Source organism: Eretmochelys imbricata, chromosome 3, assembly GCF_965152235.1.
Source record: "Eretmochelys imbricata isolate rEreImb1 chromosome 3, rEreImb1.hap1, whole genome shotgun sequence".
Classification (NCBI taxonomy): domain Eukaryota; kingdom Metazoa; phylum Chordata; order Testudines; family Cheloniidae; genus Eretmochelys; species Eretmochelys imbricata.
The window spans coordinates 15,943,136-15,960,739 of NC_135574.1; the positions used below are offsets into that span (position 1 = coordinate 15,943,136).

The following is a 17,604-nucleotide window of genomic DNA, read 5'->3' on the forward strand; positions in this document are numbered from 1 at the left end:
TACAGAGGGAATCATAATGATTAGAGACTGAAGGTCTTTTGGACAGGTGTCTTTTGAGAACCCCAGTGGTACATTAGCAGGTCTGGACTAATTTGTACCAGCAGAGGTTTGTGTAAAAACATGTATAGTACCTGCCCTCAGTTTGCCTAGATCTTACTGGATTCTCTTTCATAACCACAAAATATTTTCAATCTACAAATGGTTAAATGATGTTATGAATATTTTGAGTATCTTAATCAGGGTGGATGGAAACTGAACAACATCCTGCAATGGGAGGATCAAAACTGTAGCCTGTCTAACCAGACACTCTCCAAATGCTGTCTGGATTTCAGAGGAGCGGGAGGATACAACCAGCTGACACTAGCCAGCATTTGGATAGTGTGCTGGAACACAAAGTCCAATCCTGCTCTGAAAAATTGCTCTGTAAAAATGTAAGGTCCCATGTTCATGTCTCAGTGTCTTTGATGTCAAATGTTTTCTGTTCATAAGCAGAATTTTTTTTTCTAACTGTCCTGAAAACTCAACCTGAGTTCCTTATTTCTCACACATCATCACAATCAATAATAAATCTGTGGGCAAAATTCTGCCCTCACCTTCAGTGGCCCTGCAAGTCTGACCACCCAAGTAGATGTAACTGTGGATACACATAGGTAGTTATCTCTTCAGATACTATTTTAATGGTCACTTTTCAGTGTATTACAGCATTTTGATGAAAGACACTGTTTGGCTCTTACTAAAGTTATACCTAGGCAAGAAATATTTAAGGCAGAAACATAGTGCTTAATAAAGTTTAATATTGATGGCAGGAATCTGGCATGCTTTATGTTTACAAATGAATTAAAATATAAGTATTAAAAGTTGTGCCAAATTAAGTGCCAAATATACTGATGTACAGTAATAAACACCCATGCCGCAAAGTTCAAACGTAGGTGCCCAAAGTTAGACACTCAAATCCAGTAGACATCTGAATAAATTGTCTGATGTTCAGCAATGTAAAGTGACTATAATTCTTATTGACTTCAGTGGGAAACTAAGCATCTCTGAAAATCAGGCCACTCTTATTTAGGTGCTTTGTTTTAAACACCTATGTTTGATTTTTTTTTTTTTTTTTTTTTTGGTGTACATTTATATATAAGGCTACGATTTTTTCACAGAGGTTATGGAAGTCATGGAATCTGTGACTTCCAATGACCTTCAGTGACCTCCATGACTACAGCCTGTGGCAGCCAGGAGCAGCAGGGTCTCCCTGCCTGCAGGGAGATGCAGGCAGCAGGGGGCCTACCCAGAACTCTGGGTTGCTGCGGGCAGCGGGGGTATCCCAGAGCTCCTGGGTGGCAGGGGGATCCTCGAGCTCTAAGCCCCGACAGGATATTTTTAGTAAAAGTCATGGACAGGTCATGGGCTTCCATGAATTTTTCTTTATTGCCCATGACTTTTACTAAAAATATTTGTGACACAATCTTAACCTTGTTTACACATATTACTTGGTCAACATTGTCAATTATGTAGTGTATCACATTTCTTGAAACACTACATTTTAAAATGTGTTTAGACCTGCTGGCCTCATTTCTGAGCTGCATTCCCTCTCTATGCCACAGGAATGCAGATAGATCATCCTAACTAGAATTCCCCAGGCTAAGGATGACTCCCTGGAGAACACAGGAGTGGTGTAATACCTTTATACTCATTTGCCCCAGTTCAGCCCTGCTGCAGGGGTATATCAGGGACAGCTCTGGGGTACACACGGTTCTGTGCATTGGCTATTCTGGGACGGGGCTATTCTGGCCCACAGACAGATGTGGGAAGCTGTTTAAGTTACAGCTGTCCCCATCCTGCTAATTTGCAAAATTACTTTATGACACCTAATGGCTAATGTTAGGAGCTTATTGTCCTGTGGTTTAGGGGAGCTGGGCTTAGCACCCAGCCCTCGGTTTGTGTGCCTTAGAGAAATATTACATGCTAACCATGTAGTCCAGCTAGTAGAGGTGTAACACAGATTGCATCCACACAGAAACGTGCTCCCAACTGTGCACTGCCATCACAACCACTGTTTGAATTGAGCAGCTGGGTGCGGCCCACAGACAATTCCCAGCATGTAGCACTTAACCCTGAGCCCAAACTGCAACTTACAGAGACAGGTCCCAGCATAAAATGCTTCACCCTGAGCAATATGTAGTGACAGGTCCCAGCATCCAACACTTCACCTTGACCTCCAGGAGTCTGTACTCAAGTCCCATAGCTTAATGCTCCACCCTGAGCCTGAGCTGCCTGAGACAGCTCCCAGCATGCAATGCTTGGTCCTCAGCCCACATAGCCTGTAAAGGCAGGTCCCTCCCAGCATGCAATGCTCTCCCCTGATGCCAAGCAGCATGTAAACAAGTCCCAGCATGCTACGCTTCACTCTAGACCAGATGCCAGCCCCAATGGCTTGCCTTGAGCCCCAGTAGCCTGGAGACACCGCTCAGGCCTCCGCCCGCCTATCCCGCACCAAGGGCCTGAGGGGTACTGCTTACCCTCACCCGCTCCCTTCCCCTCTGACGGTAAGGGCCGCCCAACCTGTTCTTACCCCCCTCCTCCTGGGCAAAACAGACTGGACCAATGCGACCTCCCTGCTAACACAAACTTCATTCGTTTAACGGACGTTCTTTCTAGGGAGGCCCACGGACCACCCAACGGCGGCGGGAAGGGTCACGTGAGGAAGAGGAGCCTATAACAGTGGAGCGTAGCGGGCCGGCCTCGTGCCGGACAGTTTGGGGGGTGGTCACGTGCCTCTCTACCTGCGGAACGGCCGCTAGCTCATTTCCCAGTGCGCTGTCGGTCGGTCGCTCTGAGGGGGCGGCCGCGCTGGGGGATGTGCTCCGTGCAGGGGATCCCCAGTCCCGGCACCACCGTCAGCCTGAGGGTCTCCTTCGTGGACGTCCACCCGGAGGTGCCGCTGGTGCGGCTGTGGGGCCTGCTGGGCGAGCGCCGGGAGGAGTATGCCCGCTTGCACCAGGACATCCAGGCTAAGGCCGGTCCGCGCCTGGTCGGCGCCCCGGGAGCCATCTGGCCGGCGGCGGGGGCCGGGCTGTGCCCGGGGGATCTGTGCCTGGTGGAACTGGGGGACCATTGGCACCGCTGCCGGGTCGTGAGCCGCCAGGGCCAGCACTGCCGAGTCTTCCTGCTGGACGAGGGTCGCACGGTGACGACCGGCGCCTACTACCTGGCTCGGGGCGGGGACGAATTCTTCCACCTGCCCTCCGAGGTGCTGGGCTGCGTGCTGGCCGACCTGGTGCCGCCGGGAGCCGGGGCGGCCGGGGCGGGCGGCGGGGAGCAGCCGGCCGCCAGCTGGACGGCGGGCGCCCTGGAGTTCCTCGGCTACCTGCAAGCCAAGCAGGTGTCGGGGCTGGTGCGAGAGGTGCTGATGCCGCAGCGCCTGGTCCTGCTCGAGCTGCCTTGGCTGCTGGCCCAGATGCACCATTTGGGCCTGGCCAAGCAGGTCACTCCCAGCTGCTTCCGCGCCCTGCTCAAGCGCTGCCTGGCGGCGCCCCGCCTACTCGGCCAGCCCAAGCCGGAGCCCCCTGGCCCTACTTCAGCTACGCAGTACCCTGTGGCTACCGCTCCCCAGCCGGGCCCGGACGCCCTGGATTTCTTCTACCCACGACTTCAGCTGGGGGTGACTGAGCCGGTGCTGGTGACCCAGATCTCCGACCCGCACCGCGTCTATTGCCAGCTGCAGAGCCTGTCCCAGGAGATCCAGCGCCTCTCGGACTCCTTGCACCAGATGTACGAGACGGCGGTCAGGTGGGAGCAGGATCCGCTACCCAAGCCGGGCTCTCCTTGCGCCGCACGCGGCGTAGACGGCCGCTGGTACCGCGCGCTGTTGCTGGAGATCTTCCCCGGGGAGCAGAGTCGGTTGGTGGCCCAGGTGATCTGTGTGGACTACGGCAGGAAGGAATTTGTCACCGGGGCTAACCTGCGCCGCCTGCCCGTGGAGTGTTTCCGCATGCCGGTAGTGACTTACCCGTGCGCCCTGCAGGGTATCTCGGACGGGGGCTGCGGCTGGTCCCGCTCCCAGCTCAGCGGGCTCAAGGCGCTGCTGCTAGGCAAGGCGGTGAGCGCCCGCATCGAAGCCTACAGCCCCTTCGAGCACCTCTACTACGTGAACCTGTACGGGGAGAAGGGCCTCAACCTGAACTGCCTCTATGGGGTGCAAACCCGCTGTCTGGCCCACAGCCTGCTGCAGGGCGGCCAGGGAGCGCAGGAGCAGCCGAAAGAGGAGGACGCCGACCCTCCTAAGGAGCCGGGGCCGCCGCCGCCAGACAGACTCCTTGCAACTGCGGCTCAGAGGGACCCGGCCGCTGCCCACCTACCAGGCGTGCGGCTGAAGGTGGGAGTGTTTTACGATGCCCAGGTGTCCTTCGTCCGAGACCCCTCCGAGTTCTGGCTGCGGCTGAAGGAGCACCTGCTGCCTTTCAGCCAGCTGATGCGGAGCATGAGCGACTTCTACTCCCCAGCCCAGAAGCTGGACGGCATCATCCTGGAGCCCCAGCCGAGATCCCTGTGCTGCGCCAAGTGGAAGGAGAACGCCTACTATCGGGCCATTATCACAAGGGTGCTGCGGAATGGGGTGGAAGTGCATCTGGTAGATAGAGGCAACAGGGAGATCTTGGACTGGTATAAGGTGAAGGAGCTGCTGCCTCAATTCAGGGAGCTGCCTGCTGTAGCTCTGAAGTGCTGTTTGGCAGATGTTTCTCCCCTGGGAGAGGCATGGAGTAAAGAGTCTGTGGCTCACTTTAAAAGGACAGTGCAGAGCAAAGAGCTGGTGATCCAGGTGTTGGCTACGCAGGGTGACAAGCATGTGATTGAAGTTCTTGACCAGTCTCAAACGGGGGAGAAAAATATAAGCAAAATCTTGTCCCAAGGAGGCTATGCAAAATTCCAGGGGGCTGAGATTCCAGAGGCTCTTCAGAAGTTATCTGCTCAGTCTCCGGGGCAGGATCCCAAAGAACGTGCTGGCGAGGGGGAGCTAGTGAGTTCAACAGCCAGGAGGAGTGGAATGCGATCCAAAACAATAAGAGACAACATAGCGCTGAATCCCTCTGTGCCTTTGACTGTCAAAGACCAGCCTACTGCAGAAACTTGCCATTTATCAAGTGACTCTGCTCCTGATGAAAAAAAAGTTAAGGGAAACCTAAATCTGCCCTCCTCTCTTACTCAGTACTACTTGGAAATAAAACCAGGATCTCCTTATGAAGGTCAGCTGGAAGTTGGTAGTACAGTTCAGGTGGTAATATCCTATGTTGAAAGTCCTGGCTACTTTTGGTGTCAGTTGAGTAGCAACAACCAAGAACTTAAGACACTAATGGCTGAAATTCAAGATTATTGCAAGACTTCAACACAGCCACATCACTGGGCAAGTCCAGTGTGTTTAGCAAAGTATTCAGAGGATGAAAAATGGTACAGAGCTTTGATCATTAGTGGAGAGTATTCTACAGAACAGGTAGAAGTGATATATGTTGACTATGGGAACAAGGAGCTGGTTTCTGTAAAGAATCTCTGCTCAATTAATGCAAATTTTCTGAAATTAAAGGCTCAGGCTTTCAGATGCAGCCTTTACAATTTAATCCAACCAAATGGTCAGGATCCTTTTATTTGGGATGAAAAAGCAATCCTAGCTTTTCAGGAGTTTGTTGATGAGACAGCAGATCATTTGGAACTGAAGTGTACAATATTTGCTCTAGCTGCCATAAACAATAAAGAGCTGTTTAATGTTGTGGACTTAATTACGCCTTTTCAGAGTGTGTGCCATTTTTTAACCGAGAAAGGGTTGGCCAGACCTGTACCACCTCAAAAACCTCTGGCATCCTCTGTTCAGCTACACTCTTATTATTATTCTACACATGACATCAAAATTGGAAGTGAAGAAGAGATTTATGTAACACATGTTGACAATCCATGGAAATTTTACTGTCAGCTTGCCAGAAGCGCAAATGTTCTAGAACAGCTCACAAATAACATTGGTCAACTAAGCAAAGTAATGCACAGTTTAAAAATGTCACAAAACCCTGGAAACCTGTATCTTGCAAGGTACACTGACAATCACTTGTACAGAGGAGTAGTTTTGAAAACCAAGCCTAATAAGGAAGTCTTCTTTGTAGACTTTGGGAATATACAGGTGGTAAAGAAAGAAGACTTGATTCCTATACCCAGCGATGCATACGATATCTTGCTTTTGCCAATGCAAGCCATAAAATGTTCACTATCTGATATCTCTAATATACCAAAAGAAGCTACCACGTGGTTTGAAACCGCTGTCTTGGATAAGCCTTTAAAGATGGTAGTGGTAGCAAAAGAATCTGATGGAAAGCTGATAGTTGAACTGTATGATGGCAATATTCAAATTAATGCAAAAATGAAAGAGGGTTTAAGCTTACCAAGAAATAGAGAGTCTAACAAATATGTAGGAAATGAAACTCTACATTCTAAAAACATAAATGCTAAAGAAGAGAGGAATGAAAACATGAAGTTATCAGCAACATACATGAGAAAGTCTGAGAATAGAACTTGGAGATCTGAAATCCAAGGAGAGGAGTGCAATACCAAAACCAATTTTGTATGTAAGGATGTAAAACACTTCAAACCTGCTGCAAAAAGAGAGTTGTCAACCAGATTTCTAGGATCTGTGGAAAGATTTAACACTAACAAAGATTTTCCCTCAACAAGTACTCCCTTAGTGGGTAAAAAAGTAGGTGAAAATAAATCTTTACCCTTTATAAAGAAAGAGATAAAGTCTGATATTGTTAAACCTGATACTCTTAAAACTAGAAATCAAGGAGAAAATAGTGCACTCTTTCCGCTTAAAAGCATATGTGACTTGCCTCCAAGGAACTTAGTGCCTGGTCTGAAAACTTTAGTATACATTTCTCATGTAAATAACCCTTCAGATTTTTATATCCAATTAGCAAGTGATGAGCCTCAACTTAACAATATTTCAGAAGGATTAAACAATAAAACAGGAACAGATAGTCTCAGTCAACAACAGTTGCAAGTAGGAGACTTAATTTGTGCAGTTTTTTCAGAAGACGGCTTGTGGTATCGAGCTGTAGTAAAACAGAAACTATCTGATGAACGGATCAGTGTACAATATATAGATTATGGCAACACTTCAGTAGTTAATGTTTGTGAAACAAATAGACTGCTTGAAAAATATTCATCAGTTCCAATGATGAGTATTCATTCCTCGCTGGCTGGAGTTCAGTCTAAACAGCTTACAAATTGGACACACGAAGCAGTGAGTTATTTTTCAGAAAGAACAAGTGAAGTTCAAATAAACTGTGAATTTGTAGAGAAACTCAAAGACAGATGGGAAATTGTTCTCTATGATGAGCAAGGTATGATAGCAGTGGATTTGATTAATGAAACCTTTGCAACGAGAGAAGAATCTCAGTCAACAGAAGCACCTGACAGGAGAGAGAGTGGTGCTGATGTGGCAAATCAGTGTGAACCTCTGCTTTTTGATGAGAAAAATAAAGCTTCTAGTATAACGGACACTAAATCATTCTTCTGGAAGACTCCAGAGGTAGCTCAGACTGTAGAAACCTATGTCACTGTTGTAAAGGGTCCAGAATACTTTTGGTGTCAGATGGCTGATCCAGAAAATATAAACTACTTAGAAAAAAAACTACAGGAAACTGGAGAACTTGAAATAAGCAGTGTGGATGACTTCAGATCTAGTATTAGAAGTGGTGATATTTGCATAGCAAAGTATAGTGAAGATGGAAAACTTTACAGAGCAAAAGTTAGCAGCATAAAAGGTAACAACCTAACTGTGAGACATGTGGATTATGGATCTGAGAAACTTGTTGGCAGAGAGATGATTAGACAAATTCCTGATCAATTGCTTACAATACCTATGCAAGCATTTCCATGCTGTCTGTCTGGATTTAATTCCCCAGAGAGTTCATGGAGTAATGAAGCAAAAGACAAGTTCTATGACATGACTGCAGAATATTTACTAGAGGTCACAATAATGGAAATACAAAAGGATAGATCTTCTGAAATTCCCTTATCTGTTGTTAAACTGGAATGTAATGGAAAAAACATTAATGAGGAGATGAAATGTTTTTGGAAGCATAACACTGACACGACTTTGGCAAACATTCAGAACACGTTCAGTGAAAAGAATGAGGGTCCAGGGACAGATAATACAGATGCTGTTTGCCTTGAAAAAGCTGCGGCTTCTACTGGAGATGCTGAGCAAGAAAATAGTGCTCTGCAGGATGCTTTACTCTGTGCAGAACCATTCCACCTGACAGACAATGGATGTCTAAATACTGCAGAAATTGAAGAAAAAGTGAGTCTCAAAACTGCTGATGAGCATCAGACCAATTTTGAAATACTTAATAAAGTAGAGAATCCTTTATTGGAAAAAGAGAGCGATGGCAAAACAAAGGTATATGCAGAACCAAAAACATCTGAATCACAGCTTCTTACCAATAGTGGAGCAAAGGACTTAGTTCTTGAGCCATTTGAAGCACAGTTCTTGGAGGATGACGAACTCAAAGCAGAGATGTTAGAATTATCACTTGGAGTACAATCTTTCCTGGGTGAAGAAAGAAAGGAGCTGTTGGAACTTCCATCAGCTGAGGTGCAGCCTTCCCCGGGTGAGAATGAGAAGCTGTTGGAAATGGAGCAGTTACAAACGCACTCCTCACTTGACGAACTGAGAAAGCTCTTACTGGAGCTAGAGTCACTTGAAGGGCTAGAGTCACTCGAAGGGCACCCTTTCTTGGGTGGCAAAACAAAAGAAGAGGTGCTGGAAGTGGAGTCACTAAAAATGCAGACTTCCTTGACTGATGAAACAAAGGAAAAATTGTCAGAAGTGGAATCACTCCAAATACAGCTTTTGGATGATGAAACAGGGGAGCTAATGAAACTGAAATCCCTTGAAGTGTCACCTTCATTTAGCAATAGAGAGAATTGGTTGGAAATGGAGTCGTCACTTGAAATACAGCCTGTATGTGGTGATGAAAGAGGGAAACTATTTGAACTGATACCATGTGAGGTACAGATTTCCTTGGGTGAAGAAACAAAGGAGAGTGTGGACTGGGACTTGGACTTGCTTGAAGTTCATCAAATGAAAGCTGTACCAACTGAGTTGGAAGTGGAGTCTTCCCTAGTAAAGACTTTACTTCGTAATGGAGCCAGGAAGGAGCTGGAACCAGAGATGCACAAAGTACAATCTTTGCTTGGTGCTGAAAGAAAAGAGGAATTGGAACTGGTGCCATCTGAGGCGCAGGCTTCTCTTGGTGATGAAACAAGGAAGGACCTGTTAGAGTTGGAATCATCTCTTTTAGAGCTTTCTGCAGATAAGTTTTCATTCCCCAAAACTGACTTTAAAAAGCAAGTGTCTACTTGCCCTATAGAGATTTGTGATGTAGGACAAGCTGACAGCAGAGGTGAAAAATGTAAGAAATGGCTAACTTTGCAAGAGAAGAGTTGTGCAGAACCGATGAAACCAGACTTGCATGAAGTGTTCAGAGAGTATAAAAATACTCTTGTGAGTGGAGAGTCCTTGAGGCATAAGCCCTCAGATGAAGAAGAAATTGAAATAAGAGGAAAGCAGGATGTAACTTTAGCTGGTCATGATGCAGGTATGTACCTTAATTATTTTAAAGAGCTATAGACTCAAACTGTACAGCACAGTAACATTTTGTTTTAAAAAATCAACAGTTGCAAATGCAAAATTTAGCTTAAATGTTTATAAAATATTTGACTGGGGTGTGTTTTGGAGAAGAAATTAATTCTAATGTTAAGATTAGACGTGGGGAGGGGATGGGGAAATGAGGTCTGTGAGGTAAGATACATAAAAAGTGCTATAGTTTAAAGGAATAATATATGAACAGAGTGTTATGTGGTCCATGAGACACTCTTGATTTAGATCTATTCCACCCTTAAAACCTCTTGAATTCCTGGGTTTTAGTAATGAGTTAGCACTGCAAAGTCTCCTGTAAAATGTGTCCATTACTAACTCTAACAAATAAGAGTAGTTTCTTACCTGCAAATAGAGACTGAAAAGGCAGCAGGCAGAGGCAGTTAAATACACTGACAGTTTTTAATCAAGTCTAAAACTGTTACAGCAAATTTTGGTGACATTTCAAATCTTGTAGAGCAAAGTGAGCATGCCTGTAATCTAGAGGGGTTTGCTGTTGGCTCCAAATGTATGGTGTGGACATGTCTGAAGTGGTGTGAGGCTCGGATTTTGGAGATATCTGATGAAGGCACCAGGGTAAGTAGGACTTCAGAGCTCTCTCCATGTGTAGAAAAGATTCCATGTACATTAGAAATGCTTTGGTTGCTCCACGTGCATCCCACATTCTCCAGACTCTCAGATTACTAGAGAGGTTACAGAGATTAAAATAGTTACAGTAGAACCTTAGCGTTACAAACGCCAGAGTTATGAACTAATCAGTCAACCACACACTTCGTTTGGAACCGGAAGTACGCAATCAGGCAGCAGCAGAGACCACCACCCCACCCCACCCCCCACAAAAAAAGGCAGCACATACAGTGCAGTAGTGGCTTAAATGCAAACTACTAAAAAAAAGAAAGGGAAAGCAGCATTTTTCTTCTGCATAGTACAGCTTCAAAGCCGTATTAAGTCAATGTTCAGCTGTAAACTTTTGAAAGAACAACCCTAACGTTTTGTTCAGAGATATGAACATTTCAGAGTTACAAACGATCTCCATTCTCAGAGTGTTTGTAATTCTGAGGTTCCACTGTAGTTAGTGTTGCTTGCTGCTTTTGGATTTCTAGAATACGTAGTTACAGTTGCCTCTTGTATTGGTAAATAGTTACTCAATGGAAATTCACTTGGTAAGTAGATGCCAGGAGGTGCCAATGTAAAGGTTTTCAAGAACTCTTCCTATTAAATCTCTGTTTCCTAGTCTGATTTTTGAATGGTTTTGAAGAGTAGCTGCAGACATCTGATTATACACCTTAGACGAATAAATGTCTGAACCAGAAACTGAACACTATATACTCTTTTCTCCCTTCTTGCATTTTACAGGAATTATATACTTAGTGTTTTACATGATATGCCAGTTGTGGACTTTTTTTCCATTAACGTGTTGTGTTATGTGTATTCTGTATAAACTGGTAGTGCCTACTAGACTAAGGTTAATGTTTTATCTATATAGGTTTTGAATCTCTCTAATGGCAATGAGGAGATAGTGAATCCTGAGAATGTTTGGAATGGTATTCCTGAAGTGACTAAGAGTCCATCTGAGGTACAGTGTTATAGCTCTTGGTAAATATTTGGGGAAACCTAATGGAGATAAAATATCCAGTATCTGGAATTTTGAGTTGTAATCTTTGTGTGATCATGAGGGATAACACCAACACCAACCCACCCAACCTTTATCTGGAAAATCTTGATGTTTATCAAAACTTTACCAAACTGCCTGATACACTGTAGCTTCTAAGTGACCCCTGTGGCCCTCCTTTTTTAAAACCTGAAGAGTGGAGTATAACTGGCTAGCCCTCAGCCAGTTACTTGGATAAGGAATATTATTATTTTGGGTTGTGTGAAACCCAGTTCCAGAAAACGGGTGATATTGAAAGTGAGTAAACACAGTATTAAGCAGAAGAAATATCAGGAAGTGCAGAAAGCTGCTTATTGCTGTCAGTCTTGACAGTTCTGAATAATGCTATTGGGGCATCAGTTCTGACAATATAGTGCTAACAAAGAGCTTAAAGAAACATTGCACAAGGAACAATGAAATATTTCATAACTATTTAGTAGTAGAAATGATCTTAAAGGGGTCTTGCATTTGTATTTTGCTTTGTGGACAGTGCTGTTATGGCAACACATACATCCAGGAACCTAATATTAAATTATGCCAGAGTCATTTGTCACAGATGCTGATTATTATGAAGAAGGGAGTGGAATCAATTTTCAGCTTCTTCATTCCTGCGACAGAAGCCTGGCTTGAAGAAATAAGATGGACACAAAGCCAGTTCTAGTGCTTGAGATAGGAAAATAATTCTCCTACTGATCATGAGTGAATACCTGAGTGTTAATGTAAAAACCAGTCTACTTTTAAATCAGATGCAAATACAAAAAGTTTTTCAGCAGTTGTGTTTTTGTCCCTTTCAGCAAAACCTGTTTTTGTTTCTGTTTTAGGCAGAGTTCCATGTGACCGATAACTTGCACTCCTTATCAGCGGAAGGCTCAGTGTTGAAAGGTAGTACTTAAATTTTATTTTCTAAACTCCTGCCATATGAAAAGTTCATTGTTAGTTGGATATTAAGTACCTGTCTTATGCTTCAAAAGGCTAAAAGCATGATATTCTAGTATATTTTAAACAGAACTTCCAGCTGTGAAATGTGGTTGGACTAACTGGTCACTGTAGAATAATTTTCTGGGTTTTTCACTAGCAGGTACAGCACAGCCAGTAACAGTGCAAGACTTCCCATATTGCCGTGTCTGGAAGGACTATCCCTAAGGGGAAATAATAGTTCTGTTTTCATGCCAGGTCAAATCATTGGCCTTTCGGTTGAGGCTTATCTCTTGGGTACTTTTCCACCTGGAGAATTGAACCATGATAACAAGTCGGGTCTTGTAGGCTCCCAAATCTTTGTAAAGTGGTAGTGACTGTCACATGAAAGTCTTTGTATCCATTACTGATCACCTGAGGCATGTGGTCTCTCTGTAGCTCTTCCCTTATTTTTGTTCTTTCTTACAAAAAAAAGTACAAGAAACCTTATGTCATTCTGTTTTTTTTCTCTGAGATGATCGGGTTTAACTTGCCAACCTGTAGACTGATACTAGGAATAAAAAGCTTAGCTGGTGATACTTTCTTCCTGACTTTTTACAGTGCCTGAAAAGCTATTAGCTAATCTGCTTTTCTCATTTGAGTCAAAGGTGTATAGACCTTCCTACTACTAGCACCGGTTTACTTAAGTTTGTCTGGTGTATTGCCAGGATTGTGGGTTTTTTTGTTTTTTTTTTTCAGTAATGTAAGGTATCCTTGTTACAGAAGTTAGGAAATTGGCTTTTAAAGATATGGACAAGTAAATTCTCTCCTGAGTCTTTTTGTTTGAAAGGTCACATTGACAATTTATATGATAGACGGGAATGGTAGCACTGCCTATTATTATGATTGCCCAACACTTCCCATTATAAGACCATGTTTTCAGTTACTCCTAACTCTGCCAAACTTGGGCAAAGAAACTGAGACTGGGACAAAAACAAGCATGGGGAAGAGAGAGGGCTGGGACAAGGACTTGCTGGAGGGGACTGGGCAGAAGGGGTGAAGTATGGGGGTGGCATAGGCAGAAGAGTCTGTGACTACTAGAGCACACTCCCCTCCAGAGCCTGGAATGGAACCCAAGATTCGTGAGACTCACTCACTCTCACTGCAGTCAATAAATATTTGTGAAACACTCTGGCAAAGCATGTGTTTCATTGCCCTTTAGTGCTGGCAACCTACTACGGCAATCAGGAATTCCACTAGTTCAAGTGACTGAGATCTGTGGTGGATCAAAAGGAGATTAAAAGGTTCCACCACTGCTTATTGACACCTAGATGGATCACATGCCATATGGAGGAATTTCTAGTTTTTTTTCATTTGTTTTTTCTGAAAACCCAAGAAATTACACACAAAACTACATTGAAAAAATTGAGGTTGCAATGTCAAGCCCTCAAAAGTGAGGAAATGCCACGATTAAGGTGCAACCTTAATTTGGCCCCCTGCTGCATATACATTCTGATGGTCTTTAATTACATGATCACATTATTTTTTCCACAGGTCCTTTGCCTCATTCAGTGTACAGGGTGGTCTTGCTCTGGGGATGAATTAGGATTGTGTGGTAAAGGAGACGGTTGTCTGTAAGGTCCTGTATTATTTGTTGCAGAAGTTGAAAGGTGTGTAGTGAATGAGGCAGTGCATTGCAGAAAGAGAAAGTGGGTCCGGTGATTCAGGGAAGTGAATGCTACCCTGAAGAACCGGATTCTATCCTTGCCTGTGCCACAGAGTTCCTGTGTGATGCTGGGGTTACACTGGGGTGTTCTTAAACCAAACTTTCCACAGGCAGTCGCTAATTGTGTTCCTCATTTTCTGGATGCCCAAATTGAGGGCATGGTTTCTGATGTGTTGAGCTTTCACATCTTACTGAAATAAATGGGAGCTGTGCTGTGAACTTGTAGAGTGCTATATAATGCTAAGTACTCTGAAAAATCAGATCCTAGGTGTCTCAGGGCACCCAAAACTAGCTGATACCTTTGACCTTATTCTCTGTCTCAACTCGCCAGATGTAAAATGGGGATATTACCCCACCTTCCCAAGAGTGCCATATTGGAATTAATAATCCTGTCTTCAGAGCAGGGTATGAATAGTGTGCATTATATAGGGTGCGGAATGAGGATAAAATAAGATATTGAATATCTGATCATTGAGCACCATCCATCTTGTGCATAGAATGAAGCAGGGGTCCTGTGGAAACAATAGCATGTGATCACGTAATTAGACCGTTGGAATGCATGTGCACAAGGAGTGCACAGGTAACCGTCATGCTGGCATTTCCTAACTCTTAAGCATTTGACTTTTTAACTGTAATGTTCTATTAACAGTCTTTCTGTGCTTACAAAAAAATTATATGCGTGCATATGAGAGAGCAAGCGAGCTCTAATCAGAATATCTTAAAATCAAGTGTGTATAAGTCTGCAAATGGTGGCCGGTTCCCTTTCACTCAATCCTGTTAATGACCGTTTTTTAACTTTAAAAAACCTTCAGATACAAACTCATCTATCCACAGAATGTCACAGTATCTGAATGTTTGATACAAACTGTACATGTTAATAGAATCAACATTTTATTGATAAAACACGAAAGAGTCCTGGACTTTAAGGTCCGAAGGGACCATTATGATCGTCTAGTTTGACCTCCTGCACAACACAGGCCACAGAATCTCACCCACCCACTCCTGTAATAAACCCCTAACCTATGTCTGAGCTACTGAAGTTGTCAAATCATGGTTTAAAGACTTCAAGGTGCAGAGAATCGTCCAGCAAGTGACCCGTGCCCCACGCTGCAGAGAAAGGCGAGAAACCTTCAGGGCCTCTGCCAATCTGCCCTGGAGGAAAATTCCTTCCCAACCCCTAATATGATGATCAGCTAAATCCTGAGCATGTGGGAAAGACTCACCAGCCAGACACCCAGGAAAGAATTCTCTGTAGTAATTCAGATCCCACCCCATCTAACATCCCTTCACAGGCCATTGGGCATATTTACTGCTAATAATCAAAGATCAATTAATTGCCAAAATTAGGCTATGCCCTCATACCATTCCCTCCATAAACTTATCAAGTTTAGTCTTGAAACCAGTTATGTCTTTTGTCCCCACTACTCCCCTTGAAAGGCTGTTCCAGAACTTCACTCCTCTGATGGTTAGAAACCTTCGTCTAATTTCAAGTCTAAACTTCCTGATGGCCAGTTTATATCCATTTGTTCTTGTGTCCACATTGGTACTGACCTTAAATAATTCCTCTCCCTCTCTGGTACTTATCCCTCTGATCTATTTATAGAGAGCAATTATATCTCCTCTCAGCCTTCTCTTTGTTAGGCTAAACAAGCCAAGCTCTTTGAGGCTCCTTTCATAAGACAGGTTTTCCATTCCTTGGATCATTCTAGTAGCCCTTCTCTGTACCTGTTCCAGTTTGAATTCATCTATCTTAAACTACGTTTTTAAATATCTACTATGACTATTATGTTTGACCCCTGCAGGTGGAATGGGTTATCTCTTAAACTGAACAATACAACACAAAACTCGAGACAGTCTTGTAAACATTTCACACTTGCATCCAGGTGAATCATTTCACCTTTGACTAAAGTTCCAGCTGCCTTAGTTAATAGTTAATCATTGTACACAATGGTCTTTCAAATGTGTAATCTTTGGGGTAAACTTAGTACAGGACCATGAAGTAGACAAAGTTGGTCTGAAATTGTACTACAATCTTTCAGACTATCAAAAAACATACAGGTCACACTCTTTAATGACTGTTACTGCATAAGTATATTTTTGGATCTTCATGGTCCTATTCTTACCTCTGTCTTTCTCTCCTCTTTTCCTAGAAAAAAAGGCCAGCTGTGGCACAGATGTAATGGTTGATCCATATATGTTGTCCAGCAGTCCTGAAAATGCCACCGAGTAAGGCTTCTAGTTCACTAGTGTCATGTGTTGGAGAAGCAAAGTCTTATGAACATGTACTTCCCCGAGATATCTGAATTCTACAATGTAGAAGTATTTTGAGCATGGTTTTCATACAGCTGTGCAAGTAATATCTAACTCGTATGTCATATTTCTGTAATGTGTTACACAAGTGTGAAGTGCTAACAAAATGCTTACATGGAATCTACAGATGTTTTGACAGTTCCAGCATGTAGTTTCTTAAAATTGTGCTGCCTTCATTTAAGTGAGAATTTGGGCAGCTCTTGACCAGTGGAGTTTCAGCCATTGAATGTTTTAGTCTGTTGTACCAATAGTTGTAATAACTAGATTGATGTTAAACTTTTTTGCATATGTAGATTGCTTAAGTCCTATATTTCTACTGGAACTATACTTGATTTAAGTTTGGGTTTGCTTAAATGAAGGTTACTTAGATGTATACAAACGACTGTACATTATGCAACACTGCTTTCTGATGAGCGCTGAGATTTCTTTGCTAGAATAGCTCTCCTAAAAAAAATGTGAGGATATTTTGCACCAGTTACTTTGAATGTTTTGTCCTCCTTTATGATAAACAATATATACTTCAGTGTGAACTCTGCATTTATACTACTATACTAACAATAGAACAAGATGGAATAAAGCTGATGCTGGTGCATTGTTATCTGGTCTTGATCTTTTTGATTTCTCCACTACTTTCTTTAGTGTATAAGGAATACTTCCTTCATCTATAATTAATTGACTACAATCTGTTGGATGAACACCCTTTTTAAAAACAGGGCCAATAAGTACAGAGCACCCCAGGAATATTAAACATAAGAGGATAAGAACGGCCATACTGGGTCAGAAAAATGGGTCCGTCTATACTCCTGGGCCAATGCTGCGCCACTGCGCGCATACAGAATTCATGTTCTCTGCAGATTTCTTTGCTTCCCCACAGAAAATGACAAGGAAGCCAGAAGAGTGGTCATGAAACCCTCCCCAGCAGTGCAGGCGTGTCGTTTTGGGCACCTGGAGCAGTTGGTGGAGAGGTAAATCACTGTGGAGAAGGGGCTGGGCAGACCCCGGCCACTGACTCATACCCTGTGCTGATCTCAGCTGCTAGTCCTGGCTGGGCTGCGGGGGCCGGGAAAGGACAGAACTTCCTCTTCCCTTACAAGGAGCTGCTGGGGCCAGGTCAGACCCACCCCCAGAACCCTCCCCTGACTGCAGGAAGCTCTGCACTCCCTCTTGCTGCATGCCCCTATCATTCATCCCACCTGCATCCAGACTCCCCATACCTAGAATCCCCACACACAGTCCCCTGCACTCAAACGCTCACCATGCTGAGCCTCAGCCCCTGCATCTAGAGCCTTTCTGCACCTGAACCCCCCTCTCCCTCCACCCCCTGCCGAG

General features: G+C 44.0%; 1 protein-coding gene across 1 annotated transcript; it reads left to right on the plus strand.

Annotated features, from left to right (window-relative positions):
* Positions 1-2,836: 2,836 nt before the first annotated feature.
* On the plus strand, positions 2,837-16,195 carry TDRD6 (tudor domain containing 6). Its single transcript, XM_077811525.1, has 5 exons — positions 2,837-9,635; positions 10,122-10,270; positions 11,181-11,270; positions 12,167-12,227; positions 16,116-16,195. The coding sequence occupies exons 1-5, from the start codon at positions 2,852-2,854 to the stop codon at positions 16,193-16,195; spliced, it is 7,164 nt and encodes a 2,387-aa protein (XP_077667651.1). The 5' UTR covers positions 2,837-2,851.
* Positions 16,196-17,604: the final 1,409 nt, after the last annotated feature.

Coding starts and splice junctions, on each gene's coding strand:
- TDRD6 (XM_077811525.1), top strand. CDS start 2,852: ATGTGCTCCGTGCAGGGGATCCCCAGTCCCGGCACCACCGTCAGCCTG. Junction 10,271..11,180: donor TATCTGATGAAGGCACCAGG/GTAAGTAGGACT, acceptor TTATCTATATAG/GTTTTGAATCTCTCTAATGG. Junction 12,228..16,115: donor GGAAGGCTCAGTGTTGAAAG/GTAGTACTTAAA, acceptor CTCTTTTCCTAG/AAAAAAAGGCCAGCTGTGGC.